Source organism: Hevea brasiliensis, chromosome 3, assembly GCF_030052815.1.
Source record: "Hevea brasiliensis isolate MT/VB/25A 57/8 chromosome 3, ASM3005281v1, whole genome shotgun sequence".
Classification (NCBI taxonomy): Eukaryota; Viridiplantae; Streptophyta; class Magnoliopsida; order Malpighiales; family Euphorbiaceae; genus Hevea; species Hevea brasiliensis.
In genome coordinates, this window is record NC_079495.1 from 103,129,395 (window position 1) to 103,143,524 (window position 14,130).

At 35.9% G+C, this 14,130-nt stretch overlaps 1 protein-coding gene across 1 annotated transcript in view; it reads right to left on the reverse strand.

Moving 5' to 3' along the window:
* LOC110641426 (calcium-transporting ATPase 8, plasma membrane-type) overlaps nt 1-14,130 on the reverse strand; it is a 36,625-nt gene that overhangs the window by 94 nt on the left and 22,401 nt on the right. The window contains exons 13-32 of the mRNA XM_058144303.1: nt 9,618-9,673; nt 9,294-9,336; nt 9,133-9,216; nt 8,478-8,615; nt 8,295-8,360; nt 8,113-8,211; nt 7,272-7,382; nt 6,865-7,035; nt 6,281-6,340; nt 4,692-4,856; nt 4,459-4,575; nt 3,800-3,898; nt 3,383-3,520; nt 3,143-3,243; nt 2,524-2,569; nt 2,283-2,417; nt 1,071-1,178; nt 897-988; nt 290-396; nt 1-203 (exon numbers count right to left, since the gene is read on the reverse strand). The exon at nt 1-203 is cut by the window's left edge and continues 94 nt beyond it. Coding sequence (XP_058000286.1) covers nt 199-203; nt 290-396; nt 897-988; nt 1,071-1,178; nt 2,283-2,417; nt 2,524-2,569; nt 3,143-3,243; nt 3,383-3,520; nt 3,800-3,898; nt 4,459-4,575; nt 4,692-4,856; nt 6,281-6,340; nt 6,865-7,035; nt 7,272-7,382; nt 8,113-8,211; nt 8,295-8,360; nt 8,478-8,615; nt 9,133-9,216; nt 9,294-9,336; nt 9,618-9,673 — 1,941 coding nt within the window. The 3' untranslated portion in view covers nt 1-198. The remainder of the gene's footprint in view (nt 204-289; nt 397-896; nt 989-1,070; nt 1,179-2,282; nt 2,418-2,523; nt 2,570-3,142; nt 3,244-3,382; nt 3,521-3,799; nt 3,899-4,458; nt 4,576-4,691; nt 4,857-6,280; nt 6,341-6,864; nt 7,036-7,271; nt 7,383-8,112; nt 8,212-8,294; nt 8,361-8,477; nt 8,616-9,132; nt 9,217-9,293; nt 9,337-9,617; nt 9,674-14,130) is intronic.

The following is a 14,130-nucleotide window of genomic DNA, read 5'->3' on the forward strand; positions in this document are numbered from 1 at the left end:
CTTGAAGTCTTTAAAGTTTTACTGGATTTGGCAATCGCTCAAAAATTTAAAAGAAAATTGGGATTGTTGCTGAAAATTTATCTGAAATTTTCGTCATCCTTTAACTTAAAGGAAGGGAGAAAAAGCACTAATGAACTTAGTTAATTCCCTATCATACAGCTTAACGTCAATGCTGTAAATCATCGTGGCTTATGCTGATTAACCTGGAAGGAACAACAAGTCAATCGTATAAATACAGTGCGACGTCAATGCAAAATCACATTAATTGAGGAATAAATGATGAACTAACAGATAGTTCTTAGATAATTTCTAAGTCCACGAAATCTCCTTGAAAAGAACTTGAGCAAGGGGGTTTCTGGAACAGGTATCAGTTTGCCAACAAATGCAAGCGGCCAGCTAGTTTAAGAAGAAAAAGTGGACTTGACATCAGTAGTTAAACAGAGAATATATATGCACATGTAGATTGCACGATTTTTAAATGGTAATGTAATGTACTGAATGATTCACTTTTCACAAAAAAAAAAAAAAAGGATTTAATACTCCATTCATGTAGATCATGCACACCAAGTTTAAGTTTCAAGCCAATCAGATATTTATAGTTTTTAATCTAAATTTGAAATTTTTACCCAAAACAAGTAGGGATAATATTACTGTAACGTATATTAAATAATTATCCATTACTGATTGGCGTAAAAATTAGTATGTAAGAACTGCATGAATAGAATATTAAGTCTAATAATTGGTTCACTGAAAAAAGTACATAAAAAGCTAAAGAGACTGAATTGAGGGAATTATATCAGCTAGTCTTACACGCATATGACACCATCCAAAAGGAACAGAGTTTTACTCTGTTGATGCTCATGGAAATCTTCCAATTAAGGACTGCAGTTACTGACCTCATAAAACCAATAGCAACTGAAATCAGCCATTGCTTCCAGTTAAGCCCCACTGTTGAAGTAAACTTTCCATTGAACTCAACTATAATAAACTGTAAAACACCAGAGGATTTGGATAACCACGGAACATAGCAAAAGCCCAAAAACAAACTGTAGAAATTAAATAGGTCTCACCTGAAGAATTATTTCTACTGCAACTATCCCCATGAACAAATGGTTTTTTGTGACTCCTTTAAAAATATTCTTTTCATCTGGTTTTCGGGCATTAAATTCATTGAAGATCTGCAATTCAAACAATTACTTTTCATCCTATCACTTGTATACATGAACCGTCTTCATGATCAATAATGCAAAAAAAGGAATGACAGTGGAATCAGCAGGTGGCATCTTTTATTCAGAAGTGAATGAAATATGAGACTCATTCTTGGAAGAAGTAAGCTGAGACCTAGTAGACAACTAAACCTCGTGGTTTTGTGCTGGAAATCCAAGACCAAATGGAATAAGGAATAGAGTTGACATTAAAAAGGAAGTTACTAGAATTAGATTAGGAAGTTTAAAAAAAAAAAAAAAGGAAGATCCGGTGCTTAGAGTGTCCAATTATACTTGGACTTGAATTTGGAAGTCCAAAGAGAAGCCATGGAGTGAGTGCAGGCAGTCTATGAAAATTGAGTAACAGTGCATCTGTGAGTGATTTGTGAGTGTTTGAGGCTTAGAAAAATAATTAGTAGTTGTAAATTATTTTTCTTTTGATTTCTGGATTTGTTGGTGGTGTAGGTTTAGGCCCACATGTGTTTCTTTAATTTGTGTGGGTGAATTTTCACAACACTTTACTGTGGTGGTACAATGCTGCCGAAAGTGAGGTGCAAATGAACAGTAAAACTAAAAGACTCAAGGTTCAAGATAAGGAGCCAAGCTACTATCACTATACAGGTACAAACCATTCAAATGAATATGCCTCATGAAACAAGAATGGATAAAGAGAAACACAAGAAAAGAAAAGCTATATGTTGATTAGGCTAACAGATGCATGGTTATGCACATCCCTAGACTTTACTGCAATAGCAGTCCTAAATCAAGTTGAGTAGAGGAAAGAACCCAAATAACTGTTCTCATGCACATTGGAATAAAGTCTTAAGTTATGGAAACCAGTAATTTGTTAACTGCTGATCAATGAGAGCAACCCAAAAAGCACCTAAGCCAATTATCAATGAACCTGCTGCTCTAGAATTACCGAGCGTCATGGTAGTGAAGCCCTCCGATAAAATCTTTTATTCACATAACGAAACAGAATCCCAAAATCCATTTTTGCAATCATTTGAAACTACTGAAAATTCCAACACAGGAAAGCTTAAATTATCACATTACTGTTTAATTCATATTACTTACTTGACAAAGCACAAATGCATTGAACATTATGGTATGGTTCACTTTGTTTGCATGTTCAGCACTTTGATGCTGCAGGCCTAATAAACTCCTCCCTCGGAAAGCTAGGACAAGCACTACACTTGCCTGATAAATTGTCTGAACTTTCCAAATAAAATTAATAGCGAGCATGTAATTAAAATGAATCAAAATACATCTAGTATAAAAGATGAGCACTTAAAATAGAGATATGTATTCTATATACCTGTATCAGAAGGTTCCTCCACATGATATTTGTAATTAGAGGTGCCCTGAAAAGCATAAGATATGATATCGGCACATCTGCAAAGGCTTCAAAATAAAGATAAAAAGAAAGGAGTCTAGTGCCCTTCTCTTTTTTTTTTTTTTTGGTGCGTGTGTGCTTCGGGAGAAGGGGGGGGTCATCCCATATATAGTGAAGGGACTTTACTGCTGATTCATTACTATTGATCTTCCTTTTCATTTGGGAGTGAAAGTGTTTGATAAACTGTATTCTTAGATTGCTAGTGCCTGACACTAGTGGTGGTGGAGGTGGACAAATCATTCATACTCTTGGGGCGTTGGCATTGGCTACTGAGCCACCTTCAGTGCCCCTTTTATATCCAAGAAAAGAAAAGAAAAGGGGGGTTTGGGGTTTGGGGAAGGAATCAGAAAGGACTTCCAACTTCCAGTATGAATGATTTTACAGATGGAATGAAGTAGATTTTTCTACATCCACTTTTAGTTCTTCCTAATAGGACTTGAATGCATCTGTTTCCTTGTATAGAATGACACTAGCTTACCAAGGTGCCAACCATCAACACAAAACTGTCCACCAACGCGCCAACCATCATAAAATTTCTCACCTGCGACCAACAGGGGGCTTATGCATCAGGTGATCTGTAGGTGGCTCAGTAGCCAATGCCAACGCCCCAAGAGTGTCCATAATAAGATTAACCCAGAGAAGCTGTATCAAGAGAGAAAAGAGAAACATCAGAACAAGTAACACGTGGAATAGAGGATAGAACCTTCTTTTCCCCCTTTTCTTTTTCATGTGTGTGGACTGTGGAGGCATGATGGAGAAGAGAAGGAATAGGTGCACAAACCTGTACAGTATTCAATGGGACCTCACCAGAAAAAATTGCAGCCACAATATTTATAATGATGGTTGCAACATTAACTGAAAGTTGAAACTGGATGAACTTCTGAATATTTGCATATACAGATCTACCCCATTGGACAACCTAATTCCAGCGGAAATTTAAAATTATTGACAAGTTCACTCATTCAAAGGAATGAACCGAAAAAAGAATATTCCTATAGTTGTTCAAGAAAATTTGGGCACAAAAAGAAAATAGAACATTAATTTAATTTGGTGTGCTGCACAATGGTAACATATGGTAGGTTAACAACTGCAAGGCCTGGACCTAACCTACACGACAGGTCAAAAAGATTACAAGGGCCAGATGCTAATCCGGCCTTAAAGTTGCATTTCTTACAACAGCAGTTTACGTATAACCAACCTTCACAACTGAAGCAAAGTTGTCATCCAGAATTACAATATCAGAACTCTCTTTAGCAACTTCTGTACCTTGAATACCCATTGAAAGACCAACATCTGCCTAAATACCACAACCAAAAATTAAAAAATAAATCAAACACAGACAGCAATTTAGGAAAATAAGTAGCATGTGCAATCCTGAATATAAGGATAAGTAACAAGCCACTATTGTGCAACTAAAGGTGTAGTAGAAATTAATGTTTCAATTCACAAACTAAAATGCTCAAGAACATAAAAAATCATTTAAGCATTTGTTTCTTACAATACCAGATAGGTGGAATGCATAGTGGATCCAAACATCTAGAGGCACCTTCAGAAATTCATTCACAGAATGCACAATTACCCAACCAACTTCCTCCAAACAATCATTAACTCAACTCAAGTAAACCTTAATCCCAACTAGTTGGGGTCACAGTCGAATATAAGGATCGCTTTCCTCCACTCCATCCTGCCTGTTTAGGTCTACAATTTTATAAGTGTCTGGGAAGCTAAGTCCCTTTTCATTACTTCATGTCATCTTACATGCTCACCCGTTTTCTCATTCATCCAAACTATCATTCTGAGACTAAAACTTTAATTTCATGAAGCAATTTTAACAACAATCATAAAACACAGTCAAACCTCATGTAATGCAGAAGCATCATTTGTGCCATCTCCAGTTACAGCGACAACATGTTTCCTCTTTTTCAATGCTTGAACAAGTAGAAGTTTGTCATTTGGAGAAGACCGTCCCATCACCTTTACATTGAAAGGTGGAACTAAATGTTTCAAGTTAATTTGAGGTTTGATAGACATAATTAATGAGTGCAAAGAAACAAGAAAAAGAAAAAGACATCCAAACAAATTTCCCATACTAAGATGTCCTCAGCAATTGCTTTTCTTTCTTCCTCTGAGTAGCGACGAAATACTCTTCCTTCAATAAGATATGGTTCCATAGCATTTTCGTCTGAACTTAGTATCCCACATTCCAAAGCAATTGCTTTAGCAGTTTGAAGATTGTCACCAGTGACCATGCGCACCTACAAGAAAATAGGAGGTAAAAAAAAAAAAAATTCTTTCAGTTAATCTTTTAGATGACATGATAGCTCATGCCCAAATTAAGGGAAATTGTCTAGACCCAACTTGTTTCACAGAAATTATTGTCCATAAAAAAAAATCCAGAATTTGTGACACTCGCAAAAATTAGTCAGCGGATGTATATTCTTCCTAGTCAATGGAACACTAGGCCATTTTCAAGGAAAATTACTCCTACTTTCAAAACAAGTCAAGTTGTTTTTCAGCCTTCAAGATGTTCATGAAGAGGAAAGGAATTTTTAAGGGAACAACATAGACACCTATTAATCTATGGACTACTACCAAATCATCCCTGGCTATCACCAATCACTAGTAGCTGCCACCAGTCACTAGTAGTAATCACAATTTATCACTTGTTCATATAATTTTTCTCACACTAAATAGAAAAATATGAAATTCTTGCAGGTTTAAGCATTCATATTTTTTTATTGAAATATTTTCATTATCTTAATATTGAAAGAAAATTAATATTTTCCAGTGCATTCCAATTACCAAAGGATATTTCCAATTGATTTCAATACTTCAATCACATGATAAAAATAACACGTGGAATTGAATCAAAGTGCAACATGGAAATGAAACCCTAGATTTTGTGCAACTTTAACACTCACAACCACAAAATTATAGTGTTAGCCCTAAAAACTTACTCATTTTGATGACGAAAAACTTGTTGATGAAATTCAACCATTCTGGCAAGATTTTTTGTAAAGGTGTGCACAGGTTTTATCAATTACTATTCAAATCCTTGATCATGATAAGGAAAACAAAAGATGGATGATATAAGTTCAAAGGGATACTAGCACTAAAGATTTAAAATTGTATTTTTTTTTGTTCAGCTTTTTAGGATTTCGATATAAGTAAATTAGAGGAGTGGAATTGAGTTTTCAGACCTTATGTTATTCAATCCCACTTTTCTCAAATTACCAAAAATGCTTTTGAAAATTATTTTGATGATTCCTGGAAAAGCAAATTTTTAACTTGAAAATTTTGTTAAGAAATGTTTTCTAGTAGCGAAATTTGTTGTTTATTTGTTTAGTTTCCAGACTAATATAAGTTGAAAACTGGAATGAAAAGTTAATGCTTAGCTTCTAGTGCCAATTCTGAAACCGAAATTCTCAGAATTGAACTAAAAACATAACATTTCTGAGTGCAAATTAGATGTTTACTGGCATAGAGAAAAGACCTAGAAGGTTTTAGTAGTAGTGCCACAAAACAGCATTCACCATATTGAAACATCAAAGTAATCCAACTTTAATTTTCCCTTTTAATGAAAAGTTGGGGAAAAGGAAAAAAAAGAAATGCCAAGAAGCTGAAGAATGTTCATCTATCAAAGAAACAGGTTTCTACATTTAAAATTTGATAAAAGTACCTTAACACCAGCATTTTGACACAATTGCACTACTTCTTTGACACCTGGTCGACATGGGTCCTGCATCCATTTTCTGGATCAGTTTAGAGATATCCATGCAAACAGCTATTGATACAAATGCAAACAGCCAAAAGAAACAAAATTGGGTTCCATCAATCAATTGAATCTAAGAAAAAATAAAATAAAATATCAGTGAACATTCACAAAGACAAAATAGGACATTGCTATAAGATCAATTTATATGCGTAAGCAGAGAAACAAAAAAAAAAAAAAAAAAAGCCAGGCATTCTCTTACTTAAGGGAAAAAAAGAGAGGCAAAAGGGCAGGAAAGTTGACAGTGTGACATCACTCAACTGTCTCATCCAATATCAGTGTTGTCCTAAATGTAGCCCAAAATTGTACCAAAGATAAACTAATTGAATTACGACCTAATATTGCATTAAAATCACAAACAAGTGAGGCATGAGATGACAATGAAAAGCCTAATCATGCAGTGAAGTACATATTGAAACAAAACTTGAAACAAAAGAACCTTGAATTACAGTACTTTTGTAGTGTTTCAACACCATTACACCATTTGATACCTTTAAGCCAATAATAGCAAGCAAAATGAGATCATCTTCTGGTAATGCCCATTGAGTTAGCTGTTCTTCATCAACCGGAACCTTCTCAATTTCATATGATCTATATGCTATGGCAACACAACGCAAACTACCAGCAGCCATATCATCAATAGCTTGTTTAAAAAATGACTTCTGCAAAGAAAGACCAGTATCACTAGAAGGAATTCTCTGCTAAATAAAAGTATCACTCTTGCTAAAAAACATTGATGGTTTCCACATTTTAAAAATTTTTAGCATAGGAAAACTTGCCACACAGAGAGAGAGAGAGAGAGGGTAGAAAATAAATTTTAAATTGCAGAACCATACTGATTAACTTCATCTTACAAATATAACCCTACTTTTCTGAGAGGGCATCCATTTTGACAAACCTTATCTTCATCCATTGGTACTATATGATCATTTGCGTCAATGTACCCCGTACATAAGGCTAAGATTATTTCAGCAGCTCCCTTCCAGTGTATATGCACTTGAGAATCAGGCTGTAGAATGAGATGCATTGGTATTAAAAACTAGTCACATTCACATAGATGCAAAAGTAGAGATTTTGTATTCTGTATATAATTCTAGATGTGTCTTATTTAAACCAAAAAGGCATACTATTTTTATCTGTAACTTTTTCATCATAAGGACATGGGTCTCTAGAAGGACTAATACTTCCTCATTTATGGAGGCTAGTATTCTTACCCAGAAAAATTTGTTATTAAGTCAAGGTCAACAAAAAAATATGTTTATGAATTAAAATATTCTAATTTTAGCTGAATGAGTTCCCAAAGTTATTAAATTTATTGCAAACTCATTTAAAAATTTTTGAAAAAAAGTTTTAAGGTCAGAGAGAGAGAAGAAGCTACACTTCCAGCAGAAAAATAATTATGAACCTGGTCATCAATTGTTCCATGTCTGTATCACAGAGGAGAAAATATATCCTAGTTTTATTCTTCCATAGAAAAATTTTCATGAGAAAGCATTAAGAATATTTCAAGATTGTTTAAATGGTCAAATATTTCACACTTGCATATAGCAATCCATGTTTCCTTGGAGTTTATGTGTGTGTGTGTGTGTGTGTGTGTGTGTGTGTGTGTGTTTGAGTGTGTTGCTTCGAGGACTTTCAACGTTCTTAAAATTTAAGAATATACTTCATGCTAATGTAGTATAAGCCAGAGTCTTATAGTCTTTATCCTTTTATACGCTGCACCAAAGTAGTTATATTACCAGACGTAGTGCTGCACCACCTCTTTTTTTCTCTGAGTTGAATGGGAAGACATGAATGACAGTAGACTCTGATCGAACAGTAGCAAAATTCATTCCCAGCTGCCAACAAGGAATGGGTGTCAATTAATTTTACAACTAAAATATTACCCGAGTGACAAATAAAATGAAGCTAAAAAAGAAACCTTGACTCCCCAAATTAGAATAGCCATTTCTGTTGGTGAGCCAGAAACCTCTACATCTTCTACACCCTGACCAATAGCAGTAACACCATGTGAAGATGTAATGGATTCTTTAAAGCTTGGATTTCTGCTTAATTATATCTTCCGGTGGTAGAAGGGAAGAAAAGGATGAACAATTAAATGTACCTCGGGAACAAAAACACTGCCATTTGTGTTCTGTGCGATGCCTTCAATAAGTAAAGTTGACAACATAAGAGGCAACTCTGACTTGCTGACTAGAGGATCAATTTTTTGTCCACCAATAAAAGTACTAACGACAGTCATCTGAGAATAAAAGAAATCTCTCAATTTGTGAAACAAAAGAAGAAGATCTTATTGCATACCCATCCCACAACCATAAAATAAAATAAAACAGCACCGACACTCTCTTTTCCCATATCAAATGAACCTGCAATTTGTAGAATTACTAATGAGCACATGCATTAATTTAAACATCAGAAATATCAATGTCCATTTAACTGATATGGTCTGGACAGATTCAAACTGAAATTTTATAATCATATGACCTTTGATACTCCAGTAAACATTGCGAAGCAATTCAATTATATAATAAAAAATTTTAAAATTATTCTTGTGCTATTATATATTAGTATAAAAAATCCATTATTCTCCATTTTCTGACCTTCTAGCTCATTAAGTTCTTACATTACAATACCACAAATGATCTCCATTCATCTATAAGAATCCATTGACCAGGCTAATCCATCCTCCTCCTTTACACCTACCTTTGCAAGAGAAATTCAGAGCCTCAAAATCATTCAAATAATGCTAGAGAATTTACCTGATTTAAGGTTAAGGTACCAGTCTTATCACTGCAAATAGTTGTTGCAGAGCCCATTGTTTCACAGGCTGAAAGCCTGCGCACCTGCAATTCAACTTTTATGGAGCCATGCAGAAAGTCAAGGTTTACAAAAGCAAAAACAGGAAAAATATAATACATACCAAGGCCTTATCTGCCATCATTTTTCTCATTGAATAGGCCAGACTGTTGCAGAAAAAGCAAAACATAAGTACAAGAAAATTTTAACATAAAAAAAATGTTAACAATGAAGTTAGCAAATGAGATTTCTGAAATCATTCATCAGACAGAGAAAGGAAAATTAGGGATTTAATCTGCTATATAAACCAATAATAGCCAGTAGCTTTATGTCGAGCATGAATGCAAGGAGGAGGAACATGATTGAAATGAAAGAAATAAGTGGAACAAACAGTGAAAGATGCCTGATGTTCTGAGATTTTGTGAAAGATACTCTTAGAGAAACTTACATTAAGGTAACAGCTAAGGGAAGTCCTTCAGGCACTGCAACTACAACAATGGCAACCTGCAGAGCTTCTAACATTAGTTAACCACGGTAATGGGTAACTTGAATCGCTGCTTACTGATTTTAAGTTTCTTTCAAGTCAATGTCTAACAATAAATTGTTTCCAGTATCATCAATTAACTCCCATCTTGCTACAATTTGGTCATCATAGCCGGAATTGCAAATGATCCAGTGAAGCAGCTCACTGGAAATTCAATGTTATTTCTTTATGCTTCAGTTCAAGTTATTTTTACCCATGGCCCCTCACTAGTTTGGGCGTGGGCATTTGTCAATATTCATTTACAACAAGTTCAAAGGGCTTATGAGGGTGGATGATCAACTAACTTTGTTTTGTTGTATCTTTTAGTCCAAGCCCAAGTAATCCTATCACATTGACTCTTGCTTCGGCCCGCTCATTCATCTCAAGTTAGTGGTAGCATTGTTTCATTTTTGTTCCTGGACTTCAATTTATTACCAAAAAATCCCTAATTTTGTTTAAGAAAAAGTCCAATGCAATAGCAGGTTTCTAGGCAAAAAAGGAAATTATTTTTTGCCTTTATCATTTAAAATGGAAAAAACTGTTGATGTAATATCCATTTTCCCCCTCTCGGTTTTGTTCATAATTTTTGAAATTTGGCAAATCAAGATCGAATCATTCAACAAATAAAAAAGGAAGAAATCAGGCTGTAGAAAGAGATGATTCTCTTTAATTTCAATTAATCTGTACATGGGTACATATATACAATTAATTCATATAATTGTGTTTTACTAATTAGAAAGAAATCCTAAATAAGAAATCCTACATAGGAATACAGAATACATAATATACAGAGAAATAATATAGTGATTGACTTTCCATAACACTCCCCCTCAAGTTGGAGCATAGATGTTAATCTTGCCCAACTTATTACAAATGTAGTCAATCCTAGCTCCATTCAGAGCTTTTGTGAAAATATCTCCTAACTGCTCTCCAGTTTTGATGTGTCCTGTTGAGATGATCTGTTGTTGAATCTTTTCACGAACAAAGTGACAATTAATCTCAATATGTTTGGTCCGCTCTTGAAACACCGGATTAGAAGCAATATGGAGAGCAGCTTGATTATCACACCATAATTTCGCAAGCAGGGAGGTCTTAAAACCTGTCTCATCTAGTAATTGAAGTATCCACATTACCTCACATACTGATTGTGCCATGGCTCTGTATTTCGATTCAGCACTAGATCGAGAAACTATATTCTGCTTCTTGCTTCTCCAAGACACAAATTTCTTCCAACAAAAATGCAATATCCAGTGGTTGACCTCCTGTCAACCTTAGATCCAACCCAGTCGGCATCTGAAAAACATTCAACATTCAACATTCAAATGCCCATGATTACCATATAACAAACCTCTTCCTGGAGCGCCCTTCAGATAACACAAGATTTGTCCCAAGGCTTCCCAATGAGCAACAGTTGAGGAAGACATAAACTGACTTACCACACTAACAGCATAAGCAATGTCAGGACGAGTGACTGTAAGGTAGTTCAATTTTCCTACCAATCTCCTGTATCTCTCTGGCAACTTACTATCCCCTGCTAACAGTTGTAAATTTGGAGTCATTGGTGCACTGCAAGGCTTAGCACCTAATTTTCCTATCTCTGTCAATAGATCGAGGACATATTTTCTTTGAGACAAGAAAATACCCTTCTTACTTCTCATAACTTCAATACCCAAGAAATACTTTAACAATCCCAAGTCTTTGGTCTGAAACTGAGTTTGGAGGAAGGCTTTAAGAGATGAAATACCTGCAGAGTCACTCCCAGTGATGACAATGTCATCCACATAGACTACCAGAAGAATTAGACCAGCCTCAGATTGCCTATAAAATACTGAGTGATCACAGTTACTCTTTTGCATACCAAATTCCTGTACTGCTTCACTGAATCTCCCAAACCATGCCCTAAGACTTTGTTTCAAGCCATAAAGAGACTTCCGAAGCCTACAAACTTTACCCAACCCCCCCTGAGCAACAAACCCAGGTGGTTGCTCGATATACACCTCCTCCTGAAGATCACCATTAAGGAAAGCATTCTTGATATCCAATTGATGCAGAGGCCAATCATATGTAGCTGCTAAAGAGATAAACAAGCGAATAGAAATAAGTTTAGCTACAGGAGAAAAAGTGTCAGAGTAATCAACTCCACATGTCTGAGCATATCCTTTTACCACAAGGCGTGCTTTTAACCTAGCTACAGAACTATCAGGATTTACCTTTACTGCAAATACCCATTTGCAACCAATAGCTTTCTTACCAGTTGGCAAAGGCAACAGTTCCCATGTACCATTAGCATCTAAAGCCTCAATTTCCTCTTTCATAGCAGCACACCAGCCAGGAAGAGACAGTGCCTCACCAACAGTATTAGAGATAGGAACAGAGTCTAAAGAAGTAACAAAACACCGAGAACAAAAAGACAATTGATTATAAGAAACAAAAAAAAAGATCGGGTAAGTGCATGAACGCTTACCTTTACGAAGAGCAATGGGTAAGCTTAGGTTAGAATCATGATCAGTATGAGGTATAGGATCTCCCAACGAAATAGCTAGTGGAGGATCTGAGTCAGAAATCTCCAATCTCCTGGAATAAACATGAACAACGGGAGGTCGAGTAAGTCTAGAGACAGAAGGAACAAGCTGTGGAAGATGACTAGACATTGGTTGGACAGTATATATTAAGAGATCATCCTCCTCCCCCTGACTCTCATCCACAGATGATTGAGGAAAGAATAGAGTGGACTCAAAAAATGTGACATCTGCAGAAACAAGATAACGATTAAGAGTAGGAGAGAAACAGCGGTACCCTTTTTGCAGCCGGGAGTACCCAAGGAAGACACATTTGAGAGACTTTGGATCCAATTTAGTAACCTGTGGACGAACATCACGCACAAAACAGGTACAACAAAAAATACAGGATTCAACAGGGAACAAAGATTTTGTAGGAAACAAGATAGTATAAGGAATATCCCCATTAAGGACAGAAGACGGCATACGATTGATCAAAAAACATGTCGTAGAAACTGCATCCGCCCAAAAGTGTTTAGGAACTTTCATCTGAAAAAGAAAAGCACGAGTTACCTCAAGAAGATGCCGATTTTTTCTTTCGGCCGCGCCATTTTGGGATGGGGTATCCACACAGAAAGACTAATGAAGAATGTTATTTTGTGTCATATAAGACTGAAATTATGCTGAAAAGTATTCTTTGGCATTGTCACTTCTTAATATGCTCACAGAAATATTAAATTGAGTTTTGATTTCATTACAAAAGGCACAAAAAAAAGAAAACAACTCAGAATGATTCTTCATTAAATATAACCAGGTAACACGAGAGTAATTATCAACAAAAGTAACAAAATAACGAAATCCAGTTTTAGAAGTAACAGAACAAGGACCCAAAACATTAGAATGAACTAACTCAAAAGGGGATGAAGCCTGTTTATTGACTCTAGACACAGAAGGCAATCGATGATATTTTGCAAACTGATACGACTCACATTCTAGCACTGATAAAGACTGAAACTGAGGACACAACTTCTTCATGGTAGACAAAGAAGGATGGCCCAATCTACGATGAGCTTCAAGAGGTGTTAAGGTACTGGAGCAAACAAGCGACCGCGGTACATGATTTTCCAGAATGTAGAGACCACCTGACTCACGTACTGTACCAATAATCTGCTTCGTCGTAAGATCCTGAAACAAACACTGTTCAGGAAAAAAGGATACAGAGCAATTTAAGGTATGAGTAAGTTTACTAACAGAAAGTAGATTAAAAGAGAATTTTGGTAGACACAAAACAGATGACAAAGAAATTAACGATGTCGGGTTCGCAGTTCCAGAACCCATGACACAAGAAATAGAACCATCAGCTAAAGTAACAGCAGAGGAAGTGAGATTAGACTGAAAAGCAAATAGAAGATTAGAATTACCTGTCATGTGATCTGTGCCACCAGAATCAATAACCCATTTGGATGAGGAAGACACAAGGCATGTAGTGGATTTACCTGACTCAGCGATCGCAGTGACAGGGGAACTGGTAGGCTTTAGAGATGCCTGATACTGGAAAAACTGTGCAAAATCCTCTACAGATATCAAAATAGTTTTCTCAGAGGAAAATACTGTAGAATCCTCTGCTACCATATTTGCCATCTGTGATCGCTAATTTTTCTTCTGAAGTTGCGGACAATTATATTTTGTATGGTCAGGTTCATGGCAATAATAACAAATGACTCCTCGAGTCTTGATTAGAACTAGCCTCTCCATTACGCTGATTACTTCTGTTGCCTGTAATTCCACCTCTACTTCCTCTTCTATTACCCTATTGTCCATTTGGATTACGGCTAATAAGAGCACTACTGGCAGGCTGTGAAGATTGGGTACTCTCTGTACGAAGGACCCGTGTGAACGTTTCATGCAAAAAGGAAATTTCAGAACTGAAGAGAATCTGA